Genomic DNA, 21,377 nt, shown 5'->3' with positions numbered 1-21,377 from the left:
TAGTTAAAATAAATGCCACATGATTAATCTAGGGCTCAGAACCTTGCTTCAGGCACCAAGAAAGGAAAACTGATGAGAGCATGGGACTAGGGTTTGGGAAACCTTGGTTCTATCCTCAGCTTTGCCACTGACTCTCTGTAACTTTGGGCAAGTTGCTTCATTTTTGTGCCTGTTTTTATAATACTTCTCTACTGTACATGGGAAGCTTAATTTAATTAATGCTTATGAATGCTAAGGTTCTCCACAGGGGCTAATGAAGGGCACCCTGCAGTAACTCATGCTAACTTCAAATGGCTGATTTTAATAAGGTTATGTATGGAGGGAGTGGGGATGGGGAGTGGGGAAATTATTCTCTGGTAAGTCCCATTGGGGAACAAATTATGAGGAGCAATATCCCTTGCTCCGTCCTTTTCAGGGCACTCTTTCATTTTAGTTATTTATTCTTTTTCTTTTTCTTTTAATTTTCTCGGTGTCTGTCTTTCCTTCTCCTGGGTATAACGTTTTCACACGCAGATGTCTCCTCGCTCTGCCCGGCGACGTTGGTCTATACAAGCGATTAACGACTTCCCGGTACTGTGTGCTGTGCTAATGTTCTCCTTAACTTAACCCTGTCTTCTGCCCAAAGGCCCAAGAATAACGCACCACTTGCCTGACTTTGAGTAACCAGAGTAACAGACTTTTTTTTTTTTAAACTAGTGCCAGGAAGGGTAGAGTAGATCAGAGATGGGGGAGATGCACTCTGCACTGTACCTAAAAGTTCCATGCAAGGGACAGGACCCCACACTAAAGTTGCATATATTCAAATTGTAGGTCTCCAGAGTATAAGCATGACTTTATCCCACCTGGCCTATTGATTAAGAAAAGGGGGTTGGGTGAGGGCTAAGACTAAGGACATCATAGAATAGGGTAACTTCCACAGAGTAGAGGAAGCAATTAGGAAGGCTAAGGACAGGGTAGAGAAGTTTTTAATTGATTGATCAATCTACACAGTTGAGGAGTTTGAAGTAATACCTATGCACCTTCTTTCATGTTGGGTATGAATAACACTTTTTCCTGGGATCTCCTGTTGTATGTCTGTGCAGTTACTGTAGTTCATTCCAAGGACTGGCCAGTGAGGCTGTGTGTTTTCACTGGCCAAGGAGCAGGCAAAGGAGCAGCAATGCAGCTTGGAAGGTGACCTGTATGAAGGACATTCAAATCCCAGGGCACTCAGTCCAATGAGAGAGTCAGTGTACAGCCATAGGTATGTTATTGTGAAGCATGGAGATTAAAAAGAGAAAAGCGAGACCAGACTAATTTAAAGTAGCAAAGCACTTGGACTGTACAGAATTATCTGTAAACTGGAAGAACAGTTCATTTTAAATTGAAAATGATCCTAGAGGAAGTCTTCTCTCTCATTAAAATCAACTGGTGGTTTTTTTCATGTGCTGCAAAGGACTGCATTACAGCAAGTAACACATACCATACACCAAGGCTGTATGCTGAGTCTTCCTCCCTGTTTTGCAGTTTTTGCACAGCTCTGAGTTTACCATGCTGCATCTTGTCTGGTATCAAACCACACTTGCCGCTGCCATCAGTTCCTGCAAAACTTACTTCAGCAAACTTCTCTTCATCCAACCCACATCTCCTAAATTTTACCTTTCTTCACCTGGTTGTTGTGATATCTGGTGTCAGCCCAAATTTGTCACTACCACAATATTACCTCCTCTTTAGTCCCGTATGAGGCAGAGATAATGCATAGCAGTCTTCTGTAACATTTCAGTACAAAGCCAGAGGACTTCTTAACATCCTGTTTCCTTATCTATGCTAGCCCCTGATTTTAATTAAGTAGAGTGCACTCCAGCAATATCTTTAAAAAGGCACTAGGGTTTACCCTGGGAAGTACAAAACAGTAAGCCTTATTAAATAACAGTGCATCACTATGGACAACTTTGTGGAAATGCTTCTCAGTATGCAGCAATCTGAATATGAAGGTGAAGGAGTTGGAAAATAATATAGTAAATGCCATAAAGGCATTAAATAAATCAGTATTCTCAACTGGAACATGCTGTTCAGTTCTGGTCAGTCTGCCTCAAGGAAATACAGCACAGATAGAAGGATTTGGGATACTGACAGCTAAAATATATATAGCGGGGGGGAATTCCATGTAAAAAGAAGCAGAAAATATGGAACTGTCCAGATTTAAAGGGAGAATAATGAAGGGGCCTGAGAAAGTTACAAAACCTAAGATGGGCGGGGGGGAGGGTAAATAGGGTACTGCTACTTGTTTCTCTTCATAGAATCATAAAAAAGTAGGGCTAGAAGGACCCTCTGGAGGTCATCCAGTCCAACCCCCTGTTTGAGGCAGGAACATCCCAAGCTAAACCATCTCATGCAAGTCCTTGTCTAACCTATTCCTAAAACTCCTTAAACAACAAACAACCCTGTCACACAAGTACAAGGCATATTGCCCAGAGATAGCAAAAGCCACCCTAGCCTGCAACAGGTAAAGCAGAGGGAGGAGGACTGTCAGTGCCTTGCTGCTGCAAGGGGTAAACACACTTGAGTTTCAAGATCATAATAAGGAACAGGAAAACACCTGGTCGAGCAGAGTGAACCAATGGGAAGACCAAATCAAAGGTGTAATTTTATGCACTGTGTAATTAGCATTCTCAATACTAGATATCAAGACCAAGGCCCAGATACACAAAGGTATTGTGTGCTAAACTCCCATCAATCTGTGAGTTAGGTACCTAAAGTATTTTGGGGGAAGTCTAGGACCAAAAGCTTTGTAAGAGTCAAAGAAGACTTAAATGCTTATTTAGGTAATTAAACTAGTGAGGAGTTTGCTTAGAAACCCTCAGGCTTCATGACATGAGCTGCTACTAATTGACAGGAGCTATGAGGTTTTCCAATAAGCAAGTTATTCCATAATTGCCCATGTGGGATTCCTTGCTCCTTCCTTGGAAGCAGCTGGTACTGGTGCCTGTGCGAAACATTTTAAATAGCAAGTAGGGGTTTGGGGTTTTTGTTTTTGGGGGTTTCTTTTTTTTGTGGGGGGGGGGTTGGTTGTTTAAGAGAAACTTGTTTAAAAGCTCCTTGCTGCATTGTCAGGTCAGGTTTGTTGTATACATGTGTAATGGGAGTTAATCGCTGCAGTTCTTCCTTTATAGCAAGAAAGAACACATCAGCTAACATCGTATTCCCCAGTGTTAACTTCATTAGAAGTAGCTTAGACCTAAAGTTAAATTTTCATTTTTAAATGAAGTCCCACCAAAATCAAGTGCAACTTACTCCTTGTTGTTTAAGTCTGCATTCCTGGTTTTGTACCCCTCAGCTCCATTACAAATGATTTAAATCCTAAATCCCCAAATCTCTCCCACAACCCTATGAAAAAGGTTTTGTGAAGATCATGTTGCCACCTAAAAAGCTTATCTATTGACAGGATGTACGTTCAGCTGTTGTGAGGACCCATTCCGACTAGGCTGAGCATGTGGTGTTTTGTATCCTGCTCTATTGATTATGCACTGATAGAGGTGGTTGCTGCAAAGCAGTCGGTGGATTATTCTTGGGCTGTCTGTTTCTACATATAACCCATTTACTGCCATCTTTATCACCTCAGATTGCAACAAATTACACCCTTGAGCTTGATGGTATAGGTGCAGGTTGACTGTTTTAGTCATTATTTGGTGCTATTCCTTGCTGCCACTTTCTACCCTGTGACTGTCATAAATAATCTTGTTTCTGTTCTGATGCCCAAATAAGGTGTTAAGCCTCAATTTGCTTTCAGTGAGGCTATTTTCTTTGTCTCCTGGCTCTCTTATCAGGCTCCTTCAAGCAGCTGGGTAGAGGCAGTTTCTACTGGTTTAGATTGGAAAAAACAGAGCTAGAAATGGCAGGACATTGAGAGACCTAAATTTTCCACCTTCAGCTTGAATGAAGCTGGTCTAGTCTGGGATTATTCCCAGGTTTTAGCTTAATTTCTTACATTCCCTGCCTCTTCATATCTGAGGCACCATTGACAAGTCTGTTGTACACCAAGGGTTGAATCAGTCTATGCAAGAGTGCCCCCTTGCCATTCTCCACCAGAAAAGCATATGCTCTATTCCTTCCTAGTGCTATGGACCTGAGTAGAGTCTTAAAGATTCTCCCTGGAAATTAGTTTGAGCAAAAGGAGAGTAGAATCTCGTATGCCCTTTTTGTTTTTCAAATCCATATGAAACAACAGATCTAAATGTGGGAATCTATCCAGGGTGAAAAAGATCTTCACTAAACACACTCAAACTTGGCCCAGCCAAGTTTCCAGCAATTTGCTAGAAAATGTTAGGACCAGTGTGGACCAGCACCTTCTAAGACCCCAATACCCTTGCTTCTGTGCTTCCGCGCCAAAGCTGACATCTCCTCCTCCTCCTTGCATCATTAACTTTCTTTCCAGGCACTTACTGAAATTGGCTAACTAAGGCAAACCAATGAGACTCCCTTTTGTCTATACTGGTGATTCTCACCCAGGGTGCTGTGGCACCCTGGGGTGCCTTAAGATCTTTTCAAGGCTGCTGCAAGGTACCATGCAATGTTAACATAGTTAAGCATACAAACATGATTCACAAGATAAACCCCACAGATTTCAAATAGGAATCCATAGTGTTAGAAGTTCTGACCTGTTGTGGTCATCTTGAGTTCTTTGCAACAGAAGAATTGTTCTGTTTTTTGGATTAAAAAAAAAAAAAAGAATGAAAACTTAAGAGCTGGCATTTTCCAAGGGGTGCCTTGAGCCTAATGAGGTTGATAACCACTGGTCCATACCATGAACATGTGACTATGTGGTTCTCCACTGGGATGGGCTTCATAAGAAGTAGCTGTAATAAGAACTGCCCTATAGCAAGTGGTGCTTTTTCTAACTACCAGGTCACTGAGTCTTACTGAGTGCAGCTGTGGCAGTGAAGAATTCTGGTCCCAATTATGCTGTTAGGTAGAGAGCACTAGTGCAGGGAAAGTGAGAAGACTTTATTTGTGAGTTCAAGTTCTTAAGGGCTCTAGAATAGTTCATTTCTTCTTTATTTAATTTGGTGACATATTAATGCCTAGTGGTGCAAGCAGTTCATTCGTGGAACTTCACTTTCCATTGTCACCATCATCATCATCATCATAAATAAATGCCTGATATATTTTGTGGAAAATGTGTCGTGTCCATGTTCTGAGTCTTCAAATGCCTGTCAGGAGGCTGTCTGATTTAGCCCTAACAAAAAAAACAGCAAGAGTTCAAATCTGCCCTCTGTAAGAGAGTGGTAGTGTGTATATTTTAAGGGAACCTGGGAATACTCTCCATCTGTTTGAGTGCAGATGAGACCAAATCCTGTCCTATGTTAGCCAGTAGAGGGTATGTTACTTTGCGTAGTATTTCACAGTAGGGGTGTGCAAAACAGGCCATATTAGATTTGGATTCGGCCTGAATTGGGGACAGTGATTCGATTCTCTGGTTCAGATCACTGTCCCCAATTCGATTCAGTCGAATCTGAAGATTCAATGTTGATTTGGAGAATCAACAATTCGGCCATAGACACAGCTTTGTGTTTTTTTGTTTGTTTGTTTGTTTTCCCCACATACCTTGAGGTACCAGGTGTGGCTCATGAACACTGTGATGCTGGGATAGATGGAGCGTCCCACAGGAGCTGGGGGGAGCCTACATGCTCATGGCGAACCCAGAAGTGGACCAGAAGTACTTCCAGTCCACTTCTGGGTTCACCAGGGAGTGTGCATGGGTCCCCCCCGCATCCCTCCCAGCTCAGTGATCAGCCACGAGGGGACCCCAGGTGCCCCCCCGACCCAGGAGGTATCAGTCACTGAGCTGGGGGAGTGTGGGGAGGGGCCCCAGCGCACTCCCTAGCAAACCTGGAAGTGAACCAGAAGTGCTTCTGGTCCACTTCTGGGCCTACTGCCGAGCGTGCTGGGAGCCCCCGCGCTCCTGTGGGACGCTCCACCCGCCCCAGCATCGCAGCACTCACGAGCTGCACCTGGTACCTCGAGATAGGTAGAAAAAACATTTAAAGCTGTGTCTATGTCCGAATTGATTTGGAGGGTTCCCATCTGATTCGGAGAAATTAAAGGGTCTCCTGATTAGATTTGGATTTGGAGATTTGGCCACTGAATCTCTGCCAAATCTGATTGGGGACCAAAGCTTGGCACGGCCCTTTTTCACAGGTCAAAAGCTCTGTTGGCATTCCCCACTGAAATCATTGGTGTCATACCTGCTGAGATTATGGCTCCACTTCTTTAAAGCTGGGTACAAACTTCTGTTCGTTTTATAACACACATGGAAAGACTTGACAGTACCACTGACAGTATTGGTGGGGAGAACAGAGTGGGGAAGCCTGCAGGTTTTTCAAAAACTGCTTGCCAGTTTACTTTTAGTAGCATGCTGTAGTGCATACCACCTTCTCTGTCTCCCCTCTCCATACATGTTAACAAATAATGTTGATACTTATCTAGATATCCTCAAGAAAGATCCAAGCCTGCTCCCAATGAAGTTGTGTGAGTTTTCTGTTGACTCCAATGAGAGCAGGGCTTGGCCCATCCTGTGTGTGTTGATTAGTCTCAGAGAGCAACTGTGAAGGAACTCCCAGAATGAGCGGGAGGCTTCTCTGTCTGAGTAGATGCTGGCCCATCCCTGACAACATAATCCTGTTCAGAGTTAGAAATTAAAATGTATATTTTTAGGTGTAAAGAAAGCTATTTAACATCCTAAGTTCTGCCCTGGTGGACTGAGATTTGCACATATGTGACTGAGTGGAATTGGGTCCAGGTTAGACAGATTACCAGAAGAGCCCAGTGCTTATGGCCATTGACATAAAGGCTCAGCACATCTGACCATAATGCAACAAAGATACAAGCAAACAAACTAGAAGTGGGATTTTTCAACACAAGTCTTGCTGACAGTTAGTAGGTCTTGTGATCCGAGGTGCTTTTTGAAAACCTCACCTTAAACGTCTTCAAAAACATCTGAAATCCCTTCTTCATATTCCTGCTAAAACCACTGTTGAGGCCTTTGGAGCTCTGTTTTGCCTGTAATGTCCAAAGCAATGCAGACCTGGCCAAAAGAGAAAGTATGGACATGTCAGACTCTCTGGCACTCCAGTCTGTAGCAAATAGTAGCAAATGGGGACCTCCTCCCACAACCAGGGTTCCTACTAAAGCCAATGGTGGTCCTTTGTGCAGAGGGTTCCTTGGACTGGACCCATACCCATTACAAAGAAATGAATGGTTCTTCTGCCAAACCTTCTGTGGGTTGTACTGGCTTTCTAGACACCAGATGCTTGCAGATTCCCTTCTAGGTGAGTTTGACCTTGAGCTTGCTGCCTTGACTTGCTATTTACTTCCTACAGATGGAGGTCATTGTTCTCCTGGGCATATGATTAAAATTTTTGTGGGGAACACAGAGCCTTCTGAAAGGCAGGCTTGGGTGCTGCTTGTGTTTATTCCTGAAGCTAATACATCATTCCTTATCCCAGTGTAGCTCCTGTCTTCCTCCCCAGTGACATGTTACCATCTATCTGCAGAAATCAAGGAGATGGAAAAGTAAACGAGAAGGGACAGATGCCAACAACCGACCCATCAAAGCTGCTGGGAAAGTCATCATCCAGGACATCTCTTGTCTGCTTCCTGTGCATAAATTGCTAGGAGAGCTATACATGTGAGTAGGCAGGCTAAAAATCTGTACATCTAATCATAAAATCAGGTAGCCCTCATTGTGACTACTGCATTCTGCAGTTTTGAAATCAGTCTTCATCTGGTTCTATTTAAGGTTCTGAGCACCTCATCCTCCCTTCTTTACTTCTACCTTGTATATTCCTGTGGTATTCCTGTCTGTCCAGGAGTGTTTACTTGCTTTCTACAAATTTCTGGAAGTGAAATGTCATCAAACAAATAAGCGTGAATTATTTTGCCAGCTAGGTCTAAATACCAGTTCTAACCATAATTGCTGAAGGCTTTGTATGTGGCCACTACAGAATTTCATCATTTGAAATAAAAATAATCAGTATGGACAATTTTCACAGCATCCTTTTAGCTTCTTTATGATGAAGAAACAGATCCAGAAATCTCAACAAGTATGCAGACTCATGAAAGCTCTGAAGAGTTGTTTTTGGCTTGTGTGTATTTGTTGACACAGAAATCTCAGGGCTGCCTGATTTTGTTGAAGACCGTACATTGTTGTCCATGTCCATTGTCCATGAGCATTCTCACTTTAACCAAAAAGGTGAAGGAGTTAAATTTTTAGCAAGCATGGTATTTCCCCAAAGTGTTAATTAGTCATTGAAGTACAAAAGTAAATAAATGGATAAAACTTGTTGCTCAGCTTTCACTTCCTTGCCTCTGGTAATACTGTCATTACACTGCCTTTTATTCATACATAGTTTTTCAGTCTAGACAAGTTATGTCTAATGTCTGATTGATTGATTGATTGATTTTAATGCGTCTCTGTCTGGAAAACCACAAATCTTATCTTTTCCTTCTTAGCCATCATAAAGAACCTAAAAAAATGGAATAGGCCTACTTTTCTTTCTCCTCTGCAGATTTTCTTTAAAAGACCTGCAAGAATTTTCTTCTGTGAGGCTTACCTAGGTGACCTGTTTTCTGTTCCATTTTGCTTGTTCACTTGTGATATCTTGGCTGTCTTTCTTCCTAGTACTCCTCAACAGGAATAGCACAGTAGATAGAAACTCTTGGACATGTAAGAGAGCTGTTAACTGCTTCAGTGAGTAGGGAAGCAGCCTAATGTTCTTCAAGTATCTTCATACCTTTTCAATAACCCCTCAGTGATGCAGAGAGCCTAGTCATAGTCACATGGCCTCTTGCCCAGGAACACATTGAACGCCAGCCTGCTTCTGTGCTGCTTAGCAACAGCTTTACTGCTTTGGAGATGCTCCCCCCACCCCCCAACTCTATAGTTGATTACCAAACTTTAGAGAAGCTGCTCAGGAAACTGAATGGTAAAATCATTTAACTGATCAGCATCAAATCTTAGCGTGTTGACATACTGGTGACATTATAATGACAGAAGGGGAATGTGCTGATCAATCTGACTTTGCAGTGAAACTAGGAAATTCTGTCCAGATTGTGAGCACTAGCCAGCCCTGGCATTGTATGTACCATGTTGATAAGAGCTGAACTCTCTCTTCTTCCTTTTCAGACTGAATGTGAATAACATTCAGGAGACCTGCCAGAAGAATGCAGCCTCAGCCCTAGCAATTGGACGTAGGGATCTTGTACAGGTATTGTGTCTGCCCTTTGTCTAGGGCAGTAGTTCTCAACCTTTTTCAGACTCAAGGCATCCTTCCATAACTCTTCTGATTTTTAGCATCATCCCAGATGAGAACCACCATTAACAAAATAACTGGCATAACAAGTCATTTCTGTGTCCTGGGCATAGAGGGGGGTGGGGAGAGAGTTGTGTTGAGAGCAGGAGAAGAGTCGAAGGATCAAGCAGTGCCATACGTGTCATAGTTTGTCACAAAACTATATGAAAACAGAAATGTTAAGTTCTGAGAAGACCCGTGTTCTTTTAATGTATGCACACTAGCATAAACATTTCCTGATTCACATTAAATGTAAGAAGGATTAAACAGCATGTCAAACGAAAAGCTAACTGGAAGGATTTTATCATATCTTGTCTATGTTTATGCTATTTTCCCATAATGTTCTTCAACGTCTAAACCTATCCACTCCACCCTGTATTGCAGCATTACAGGAGTGGAGCACAGATTAACAGGAATTCCCCTTCTCCATATGAAACCTGCTGTATAACAATACAGGAATTGTCCTACTTTCTCATTTTCCTCTCATTGTCTCTGTGTCTCAGCTTAGGCCTGTCTTTCTTTATTTTTCTTCCTTTTCCTGTCTTTCCTTATTTCTCTTCCTTTTCCAGGCTTCCAGCTTTAAAGTGAGTTGCTTTTCATTTTCCCGCCTTTCTTTTTCTTTGTGTATTGAGCATTCTCTTTTCCCATCAGCAGTTGTCTTTGTTTTTAGATCTCACTGTCCTTCCAAAACCAGACTTCCTAATCCCTTTCCTTGTCAGCAATTCCCACTTGCTTTGAATACTATGTTATGTTCTTATCACTCCATCTCAAAAAGATAAAGCAGAAAACGTAGCTGTCAGGTTAACCTAAACCAAGAACAATTGTTATTGGGGAAAAAAAGACAGAAAGGACTGGGAGAAATTTGAGAGGATACAGTTAGCCCCCTCTCCCCAACTGCTTAGAAGTCAAAAAGCTCTAAATTGAGCCAATGAGTCCAACGTCTTACTGAGCCTTAAGGCCCATATGTATGGTGTGGTTAAAAAGCATGCCCAGTTTCTACAGCCTACAATTCACAAGGCAAGAACATGGATAGCATCACATGCGGCTGCTTTTGACTCCCTAGTCTTAACAATGAGCTATCCATTTACCATCGGGGCACTACTTGGTATGAGTCCAGAAATGAGACTTCATACCCATGTCTTCTGGTGCCATAACAGGACACTTAACTGCTTTGCTATAATGTGCCAGTAAGCTGTTAAGTAGGAAAGTTCATATTCTATGTTTTAGTGGATGTTTTCTGTCCATAAAAATGAAAGATCCTATTGTGAAACAGGTTAAGCATTTGGACCTGGGACATGTGGTGGCAGCATGTTCCACAAGATATTACATTTTTATACAAATCATATCTCAAGTGATCAGTGTGAAATATTATTCGACAGCTCTTGTTTTTTCATTATAACAGAGCATCAGTAGGGTCATCCAATTTGCTGCACAGGGGTCTAATCCTCACCCTCTTTTCTCTAGCCACGGGCTACCTGCTGCATCACACCAGGTGGGCACCCCAACACCATGAACTGCACTGCGCCATGCCTCACCTCCCCTAGTATAGGGCCAGAAAGCAGAAGCTGGAGGAGGGACAGGGAACCCAGAGACTCCCTCTGCTACTGCAGCTGGAAGAATTGAGGGGAGCGGTGGCTTGATGCGAGCCAGGGACCATGAATTAATCCCTCATGGGCCCTGTGCAGCCCATGGGCCGTCAGTTGGACATCGCTGAACTAGATGGACTCCAAGTCTAACCCAGTTTGGCAGTTTCTACACTGGTAACTGTGTGCTGGGAAGAGCATGGGACTCCTTCCACAATGGTTAGCCCTGCTTTCTTTCAGCCAAGATGCAATCGGTTGGGTGATATGTCTGACTAATCTGTTGCTGTGAGATGCAAGTCCCAAGCCATAATGGCTTAACCTGTTCCTATCTTTAGTAAATCTGTTGTACCTGTTAAGGAAACAGGCAGCATGGGTTCAGAGCCATCAGCACTGGATTATTTTTGTTTCTAACTGTATTTTGATCAGTTTCTTCTCTCATAGGTTTGGTCTCTGGCTACAGTAGCCACCGATCTTCGTCTTGGGCCAAAACCTGACCCAGATTTGGAGATGCCCTGGGCCCAACATCCATTTGGACGTCAGCTGCTGGAGTCTCTGTAGGTTTCTGAAATGCAAAACAAAGAAAGGGTAGTGTCTGAAGGCACTGCCTTTTGTAGCTGTAAGAAGCACTATGTTGTTTCAGGCTTAGATATGAGGAGCCTTTTGAGAATTCCAGTGGCTTTAAAAAAGGAGATTTATGAGCCCATGGCTTCATCTCAGTACTGAGATATACCTTTAATACAAAGAAGAGAAACTTTAAATCTACTTACTGCAATTAGGAGGCAGCTACTGGGTTCTTGCCAAGTTTCCACTTGCCCCTTGGTTGAGTTAAGGGTAGCTTCTGCTGCTGTGATAAGGTTGTATGGTTCAAGATATGGGTGCAGCAAGAACTCTCTATTCATTGGCACTGAGATGACATAATACAGTAATAACTGTTTTGCTGCTTCCCTCATTACCTTCCCATCTGAGTACCTTGGTTTTGTTGCAGAATGAATTCATAATCAAATTAACTGCTGCTCCAAGTCAGTGCTGTCTACTGTTATCCATAAATTTTTCTTTTGGTCCCCTCCATTCATGGCCCGATTCACTATGCTACCTTTTACAACATGAACCTGATGATGATCAAAATTTTTTCAGGCAGAGGGCTGGGAGCTGATTTGTAACCTCTTCCAAAGCTTAGAATTGTATAATGTGTTTTGCAGAGTTTGCTACTTGAACTCTTGGTATCTGCCCTTGATCTTTCTTGGTGGGAGGCAGGTGTCAGAACGGGGCACTGTCTATTCCTGTATCATTCTTAAACCAGTACCATCTTTACAGCAGTGCCTTTTTGGGTGGCTTTTGCAATCCAGAACTCATTGCCTGGGCCTAGGCAATGAAGGGAAGGGAAAGAAAGGGTGAAGACCCTTATACACCTTAACTTGGAATTCTTCCTCATCGCTAATAAGAGGCCTGCTGCTCTACCACTTTTCTTTAGCAGGAAGGTGGAGAACGCTTTGTTGATGCTGCTTCTCTGTTGGCTGGGAAAACTTCTTGCTGTTTATACCACAGTAATGCCTGTAGATACCAGTTAGATCAGTGGTTTCCAACCTTTTTAAGTCAGAGATCACCTTTGGAATTTAAAAGGAACCCAAGATCTACCCCTCTCCCCACACTGCCCATCAGGTAAGTCTGTGGGGAGAGAAGGGGTAGCTTTCCTCCCATCCACTCCAAACTTCCCTACAAACAAAATCACTTTAGAAATAAAACTTTTATTTCAGGTATCCATTCAGACTCCAGGAGTCCCTGCCTCACAAACCTAGGAAAGGATCTAGGTCTATGGAATTTGGAAGCTTTTAAGTGACTTCACAATTTTTTTTTAATGATAGACCAGGAAGTCTAATGTCTCTATATTTGTTCCAACTTCACTTTGCTTCTGTGTAACTTCTCTTTGGAGATGATGCAGATATGATCCTGGGACCAGTGAATGCCTATATGTTTCCTCTGCAACTTTCCAACAGTATAGAGGATTAGACAAGCAGACAAAAAAACCTGTCTCCTGGGAAGTAGGCCACAGTTGCATGTCAACAAACTGGCAGCTCCTTTTATTTATAAAAAAGTTACAATAAAATTGCCATGAAAAGGAACCCCCCAGACCACCTACACATCATAGTAACAATATATGCTAAAGTTTGTTCATCCAGGAGGTCTTAAAGTTGGTTCTAGAGGGCTTCCCAGGTCCTGAACTGCTGTAAATTTTTTGCCATTTAACCCTGCTGCCTCTCATCCTTACAGGCTGGCTCATTACTCTCAGCTCCATGATGTGCAGACATTGGCTATGCTGTGCAGTGTGTTTGAGGCCCAGTCCAGACTGCAGGGATGTCCAAATTCATGTGCACCCTTCCCTCAGCGCTCTTGCAACATGGTCTCCCACAGCCGATATGTACGGACAGCCATTCCTTTCTGATTGCTTTTCTTTAAAGTATTGAATATCCTTGTGATGTACATGATATGACTTCTCTTTTCTATTCGACAGCCCAGCTTTACCTCCTCAGGCTCCTGTTCCAGCATGTCAGATCCTGGACTTGGCACTGGAGGCTGGAACATAGGTATGGAGAGCTCGAGTAGTTACTTGCAAGGTTTAGTGTCAGACCATGGGATAGCAGATCAACTCAGACCCAAAGATAGCTGACATTTTGGATGTCTGTCTCTCTCTGTGGAGAAAGGGTTGTGTGATGGACCTTTATTAGTGACTGTTTGGTGCAGACAGAAGTCATATGTCTAAATTTTGGGTGAAAAATCAAGGTTGCCTGCTTTGTCTGATAAAGTAAACCTTTCCCAAAGCCCTCTAAAGCTCTTATGGACTTGACTACAAATACATTTCACATCTCTCCAGATATCCTAAGGGATTTGTGCCTAAGATAGTATAAGTGCAGGTTGGTGATTTATTGTATTTTTTTCTCTCCTGGCTAGGGCAGACTGGGTGCCACTGCCTTGTCACCTCTCTGAGTGAGGTGAACTGTACCATTTGTACTGTCTGAGGCCATTTGTTCCATGCACTATAGCACATAGTCTTTACCAGTTAGAACATTTCAGCTATTTGCTGAAGGGGCTTTCGCAAAGTATTCTTTTTGTTCTCTCGGCTTTCTCTTCTTCCTTTGGCTGAGCTTGAATGATAGAAGTTTGAAAGGTTGGAACACTGGTGGCATAAATACTGGTAATATAAATACTAGGTGTCATAAAGGTACTTTCTACAACAGCATAATGCTTTTCAGTCTTGTTACAGCCACTTGCACTATATTTGAGAGACTTCTCACAAGCCAGAGTGGCAGGTCTTCATGCTCCCAGAATCAAACTTGAGTGCCAGATTTTTCAGGCTTTTCCCCACTGGCTGCTCAAGGGGTGGGAGTGTTGCCAGCCCCCAACGCCCTGCTAGCACTCTGAGGCAAGGGGGGATCTGTTGATGATATGGAGCTTTTCAGTCTCCCGCTCCCTGCTTCTTTATACTGTCTGCAGCAGACTGACAGGTGAGCAAGCCCACAGGGGACTTATAACAGTGATTATCACCTCATCAGCAAAACAATAGGCTCTCGTCATTACTTGGAACACTTCTTAAGCAACTTACCTGCTGACCTGTTGATTAGGTCCAAATAGCCCTAAGTGGCGATCACTGTGCTGTCTGCCTGTCCCAGTGAAATTGAAGAGACATGCACAGAAACACTAGCATGTAAGCATTAGCTAGCATACCAGGTGCCTAGTGGCCATGGGGCTGGGGTCCATACTGTGGGAGATGGGAGTGGGGGAGACAGGAGCAGCGGGAAGAGGAGGGCAGGGGTATGCCAGGCAGACCCTGTTCTTCCTGCAGTCTTTACCGGAGCTGCAGCCTGGGAGCAGAGGGGAGGGGCCAGCTCTGCTGTGGAGCAGAGAGCCCCACCCTGACCAGAGAGTATGCTGGGATGCTGGGGGTGTCTGGTTTATCTTAAACCAGCAAGTGGTCTTGGACCGACACTGCATAAACCAGTTTGAGCCAAATCAGTTAAGTCTGATACGTTCAACCAGGTTTATCTCGAACTGGTTTCAGCCATTTTCAAACTGGTTTATATGCCCTGAACATCTGTTCTGTTACAGGCTTAAACCAGTTTCTGATTACTTAAACTTGTTTGTGTAATGCTTGTCCCAAGCCTAATGTATCTGGCTTGACACAATATTGGGCCCTAAAGGTAACAAAACTGTAACCACTAAGTGCTGTTTGTGGGTATTTATGGAATGAAGAAGGGAGCAGAGACAAGGATTTGGAACTAATATTTACGTGCAGAAGTTATCAATGTTAGGACTGTGTGAAGCTTTGGTCGTCGATTCGATTCAGAGGAGATTTGGCACCCAGATTGAATCAGGAGACCCATTAAAAGGTCTGAATCGAATCCGAAGCCTCTGAATCAATTCAGAAAAGATTCGGATAGACTGGGGAGAGGCAGGCACAGCTGGGCGGCTGCAGGTTCTCCTGTGGCTTCTCTGGCTGTGCCTGCCTCTCCCCGGATGGGGGGAACCATAGGAGACCCCCATGGCTACCCTCCCATCCCCAACCCCAGCGCAGGGCAGCAGGGATCGCTCCCCCCCCTCTTTGACACCCATGTGGCAGCTGTCTCATCGCACAGGTGCAGTGCAGCTCAGCAGGATGCTGCACACTATCTGGGAGGTGGGGCAACTCTAGCAGTCAGCCAGAGCCTGGCACAACTCAGCCGTGACAGCCCCAGCTCTCAGGCAGCAGCAGCCTGCTGAGCCACACTGCACCCGCATCATGTGGCAGCTGCCATATGGGTGCCAGGGAGGAGGGGGGTGATCCCTGCTGCCCCGCGTTGCACAGGGGGACTCTTCCACGAGCCCTTGGAGGCCCTGATCACCGCTGCTACAGCTAGTGAGTATGGGGGGGTTTTGGGGTTTTTTTAAGTGCTGGGAGGCTGTGGCCGGGCAGGGGTTGGGTCCGGGCAGGGCAGCCATGGGAGTTTCTCCCATGGCTCTCCACCGCCGCCCCCGGGAGAGGCAGGCACAGTCAGAGGAGCCACAGGAGAACTTGCAGCTGCCCAGCTGTGCCTGCCTCTGTCCAGCTGTTCCGAATCTCCAAATCAGCACCAAAACAGCGTTGAAACTCCAGGCAGCTACGGCCAAATTGAAATGGAAATATGGTCCAAAACACCAAAAGGAATCACTGTCCCTCCGAAACAGCCAGATCTGAAACCAAAATGAAACATAGCCATTTTGCACAGCCCTAATCAATGCTATCTTATTTCTGTACTTCCAGATCATGTACCTATCTGGGATCAGCCTTAAAGATTTTTCCTTGAGGTCTTTTTTTCACACCAGCATCATTAGCTGGCTAGTATGGAAAAAAGAAATCCTCCCTGCTCCCAACCCCTTGGGAATAGAATCCTGGCCCACTGATATGAATAAACACACAGCTGTACACACTTCCTATGCAATGTTCTCAATAACTTAAATGAAATTAAGGCAAAATATAGCCCTTTGAATCCAGATTTTTTTATACTATATGGGCTGCTCCCCCACCAAACTGTTGCATAATATCTTGTTGGTTGCTCAGTGAAAGCTTTTAGGTGGCTGAGGACAAATTAAGTGTTAGTCTCTTAGCTTCCTGATCTGTGGTAGGGTTTGTAATGGAGGGAATTGTGAATATTTCTTCTGGACTTTTGAATCTCTGCTCCCTGCCTTGCAAACATGGCACAGCTTTGCTTACAGCTCATTATTGTCACACCCCCCTGAGCAAACTAACCTGCTTTTGACTTTTACAGCAAGCAAAGAGTCAGAGCATTCATCCACTCCCTGGTGTGAGTCTTCCCCTGAAGACTTCCGCTTCGGAAACTTATCATACACTGACCATCGAGAGCGTGAGAAAGATCAACATGAAAAAAACAAAAGGTAATGCATGGCATCTTCCATTTCAGTAGCTGGTGTTTGGAGCTTAGTATCTTACCTAGGAAGTTTATCAGAGAATCAGCTGGAAGTCTCTGCTGTTCTAAAGGAAAGCTCCCACTCCTTTATTCCAAACAATTTTCATTCAGTTAGTGTCTTGTAAAAGTGTAATGCTCCAAACAAATTCTGCTGTAACTGACTGCAAGTCAGCTACAGTCAGACCCCCAAAAAATGGAGGCAGCTCACCTAGTCTTACCACTACATTGTTGCTAAAATACATACAGTTCTGTCCAGGAAGCCAGAATAATCTGTTACTCCTTTAATTTTCTCAGAACTCCCTGCCTAATCCAGTGATTCTCAGTCCATGAGATCCTTTTAAGAATGTCGCAGGATGCAGTGCAATATTAGCAACACCTACGCATGATTCACAAAATTAAACCCAGAGTTTTCACATAGGAATCCATAGTGTCAAAAACATTCTGACCTGTTGTAGTCTTTCTTAGTTCTTTGCAACAGAAGAATGGGTCTTTTTTTTTCTGTAGTCAAGAAAGAGTGAAAGCTAAGCCTTGGCATTTTCTGAGGGGTACCTTGAGGCTAATAAAAAGGTTGAGAACCACTGGCCTAGCCGCTGACATGGACCTGGGGTAAGAATTGCAGCCACAGCCCCTGAAAATAAGCAAATCAAGCACCTGACCATTTTGATTGTTTCCTCCAGGCTCCTGGACCCTGCCAACGCTCAGCAGTTTGATGACTTCAAGAAATGCTATGGAGAAATCCTTTATCGCTGGGGTCTGCGAGAAAAGCGAGCTGAAGTTCTAAAATTTGTCTCTTGTCCCCCAGACCCTCACAAGGGAATTGGTGAGTGTGTATTGTTGCATCTTTCTGCTGTTGCTTTAGTGTTTTTATTCTACCTCAAGGATATGGGGGGTGAATATTCAACAGGCCTGATGATCTGAAACAGTGCTGCTCAGTCTACAGCACACAAGGCTATGTCATCCAGCCTTTGAGTCTCCCCCTGGGTCCAAAATTTAGGTGGTGGGGGAGCAGTACTAACATTAATTGCCATGCCCTTGCTGCCAGATTTTTGGGCCCATGGAGAGTCCCACAGGCCAGAAGATTTGGGTGTGCAAACTAAATCACCAGTTGACAGTGGAGTCGATACGCAAGGCCACTCTGGCTGGACCTGGTGTGTGGGTTTGGACTGGCATGCCAGATAGCATCTACACACTGACCCCATGTATCAAACCCATGCCGTACCACTTATCCAACCAATTGGGCCACAAGGCTGAGCACCACTGATCTAAGATATATATCCATTAAAGCCTGATGAAAGTTGGCATTGGCATCAAATGGTATTGAGCATTCAGCTGTTTGGGATGGAGGTGGGATATTTGGATCTTGGCTCAGTAGCATTGTAGATAGGATGGAGAAGCCTTCCTCTCTGGAAATGCTTTACTGCTACATAGCAATGTCCAATTGATTGTTTAGAAAGATATTCCTCCATACCTGTAAATCAGAGAATAAATATGGGGTGATAGTTATCTTTGACTGTGGACTGAAAAAGGTTCCTGGAAGGTGTAGTGGAGAGAATCACGAAAACCTTGAATCTAGCAGCAGATAACCCAACCAGCCATGGTATGAACAGATCATTCTCCCTAGAATTGTGCCTAGTAGTATTGCCTAGAAAAGACTGCATTTGCAGTTTCTTCTCATTAGGCTTGTGGAAAAGATGTACTGGATTTCTGGGCTAAAGTGATTCCAGAAAAATGAGCAGCTGCTGTAAGGAGGTTCATCTTGCCCCCTTACCTTGATCTTGGGCTGGAGGATAAGAGCAACCTGAAATGTGCTGGAATCTCCTCCAAGGGAGGGAACTGGAATAAAAGCCAGCACCTTGCCCTGTTTGGCTGCTGGTGGGCCACACTCACATGCTGAGCATTAGCTTTTTGTAATCTGTGTGTGTTTAGCCAACTCCGCAGCAAGAAACAGACACATCCCATTTGTTCTTTCTTAGTTGTACTTTAGAACTGTGGGACAGAGGATGCCAAAGGGAATCTCTCATCTTTACAGTGTCTCAGTTTGTCCCAGCTTCATAATTGCTGAAACTCTCTACTTCCTTAGCAGCTGTTAAGATAACTTCTGTTAATGGAGTTTGTGGGGCTCAAGCCAGTTCCTAGTGCGTTGATGTCTTGTCCTAATTAACATTGATTATTTCCCGTGTGGATAACCTCTGCAGAAAAGCAAAGGAAGGAAAAGTACCTTGTAAAAACCCTGTCTCCCTTTACTCTGAGGGGCATTTTTTCCAGGTCAGGTCCAAGACCAATGAATAGGGCTTTGGAGGGGGAAAAAAAGGAGGCACTCCTTGTTCCTACCCTTGGAATAGACAGAGAGTTGAGAACTTTTATGCTAACTGTTACTCTCCTTTTCTTTCTTCTCCTTTTCTCCTGTTGCCAGAGTTTGGGGTGTACTGCAGTCACTGCCGCAGTGAAGTGCGGGGCACCCAGTGTGCCATCTGCAAGGGCTTCACTTTCCAGTGTGCTATCTGCCATGTGGCAGTGCGAGGCTCCTCCAATTTCTGCTTGACCTGTGGACATGGAGGACACACCAGTCACATGATGGAATGGTTTCGCACCCAGGAGGTGTGTCCCACTGGCTGTGGGTGCCACTGCCTGCTCGAAAGTACATTCTGAAAACACCTGGCAAGGGCAGAGAAAATCAGTGGAACTTGGGTCAGTACTTCAGTCCTAAGCTGAGTTCCTTTTCACAGCATCTGGCAAGAATGCTCAGTAGAGCTGAAGTGGGATTTTTCTGGTTATGCATTGCAGTGATATAAATAAGTGCTTCCAGTCTTCCAGCAGCTTCCCAGATTGTGTGAGCTGAGATGACCATACTTCCTGTATTCATTGCTGGCAATGGATGCTGTACCAGAAAAAATATGCTCTGCTACAGAAGGATGAGTTGTGGTTAGTTTCCATTGGCCAAAGGAGCATCCTTAATTTCTTTTGCAGAACACCTGTCTCAGCTGGCAGGGTCAAATTTGTTCTGAATTTTTCTAGATGCTTCCTAGCAAGAGACCAAGTTGGACAAAAAAACAAATTCCTGTTTCTTAGAAGTCAGAATAGTTCACAGGCACAATGGGGTTTCAAATCTGTCTCTACTGGAAGAGCAAATGGTCGGTGGACTTCCATGGTAAGACACTTCAGTACCAAGGAGTTGGAGGAAAATGTTAATAACTTTTGTTCTCATCTGCCATTTATTGACCTAATAGTTCTGTTTGTCATGCAAAAGGAAAAAACTACCTTTTTTAAAGACTGTTTCCTAAAGAGCTTCTTATTCAGCAGATCATTATCCATAGTTGGTATAAAAATCCCAGACACATGGCCAAGGTCACTAAGTTGTTCCCTTCTAGCAAGTTTAACGTTATTACTCTTGGGGGGGGTTCCATTTTGTTCCTGTTGGGTGGAAAGATGCACTTTAAGTCACCTATCCCTGCCTTGTCAGAAAGACATCTTAGTGGCAGGCAAGGGCTCTGTATGCCTGGGCCTTGGATTAGCTCAGTCCCTGTGGAGTGATGGGTTCTGCCTCTTCCAGTCTGAGATCTGCTATGTGAATATGTGTTTGGAAGTGTGTGTAGGCACTTCATAAAGCTTCTTCACTCCCTGTACATGAAAAACAGGGATGAAGGTCCATGAGAGTCCTGTTAGCTGTCTCTCTTGTACCTTTATCAGGGCTCAATGTATAATTCAAGACTCATTTCTGGAGAAGGTTTGTGAACTTGTGTGTTGGAGCTTACTAAATAGTGTGGCAGCAATTTCAGGAAGATGGCAAGAAAGTCTGCCTGTGAGATGGAATGCTGGGATTTGCAGAGGTGATACATTTCCTTTTTCACAGAAGTTCATATGTGAAGATTAATTTGCAATTACCAGTTTCCTTTCCAAGGGACCATGTGTACATCTGTTCACTTATGCAGATGCTACTTATATTTAGGCAACTGTGAATGTAAATCAGGCATGCAGCCTGAACATCTGTTAGGTTAGACTGAGAGTCCAAGCTGCTTGTCTCAACCTTTGACCCTAAGCAAATAATTGTCAGTCTTGTCCTACCTGGAATTGGCTCTAACCTTGGTGACATCACAGGAATACTTCCCTTTGAGTCCATCTCTGTACATGAATATGTTTCTTACCTTCTGAAATGCCTCATCCTAAATCAGGCATTGAAATCCTGTGAGTAAACTGATCATGTATCCAAGTAATAAAATTATTTTTTTAACTTGACTGGAAAAACTGTTTTCATTTTCCTTTTCTCTCTCCCCTTTGCTTGGAATTGTGATGTTGGGACACTCTCAAAGGCAGTGATTCTCAACCAGAGTGCTGATTTTCAAGGGTGCCGTATAGTTACTGATGTTAAGTGTGAAAACATGATTCACAAGATAAAACCCAGAGATTCTGAGCTGTTGTGGTCTAAGTTTTTGCAACCAAATAATTGTTCTATTATTTTTCTGTAATGAAAAAAATGAGTGAAAACTTAAGAGTTGGCTTTTTCCAAGATGTGCCTTGAGTCTATTAAAGGG

At 43.8% G+C, this 21,377-nt stretch overlaps 1 protein-coding gene across 1 annotated transcript in view; it reads left to right on the top strand.

The window, feature by feature from the left end:
* Positions 1-21,081, top strand: part of WDR59 (WD repeat domain 59) — an 82,705-nt gene extending 61,624 nt beyond the window's left edge. The window contains exons 19-26 of the mRNA XM_090063664.1: positions 7,533-7,666; positions 9,164-9,245; positions 11,354-11,466; positions 13,181-13,328; positions 13,422-13,494; positions 16,690-16,816; positions 17,526-17,668; positions 19,262-21,081. Of these exons, the coding sequence (XP_089919790.1) occupies positions 7,533-7,666; positions 9,164-9,245; positions 11,354-11,466; positions 13,181-13,328; positions 13,422-13,494; positions 16,690-16,816; positions 17,526-17,668; positions 19,262-19,497 (1,056 nt within the window). The 3' untranslated portion in view covers positions 19,498-21,081. The remainder of the gene's footprint in view (positions 1-7,532; positions 7,667-9,163; positions 9,246-11,353; positions 11,467-13,180; positions 13,329-13,421; positions 13,495-16,689; positions 16,817-17,525; positions 17,669-19,261) is intronic.
* The last annotated feature ends 296 nt before the right edge of the window (positions 21,082-21,377 follow it).

This window comes from Crocodylus siamensis, chromosome 9, assembly GCF_052110815.1.
Source record: "Crocodylus siamensis isolate JL-2025a chromosome 9, ASM5211081v1, whole genome shotgun sequence".
In the NCBI taxonomy this organism is placed as follows: Eukaryota; Metazoa; Chordata; order Crocodylia; family Crocodylidae; genus Crocodylus; species Crocodylus siamensis.
This window is presented reverse-complemented; position numbering and strand designations above follow the sequence as displayed.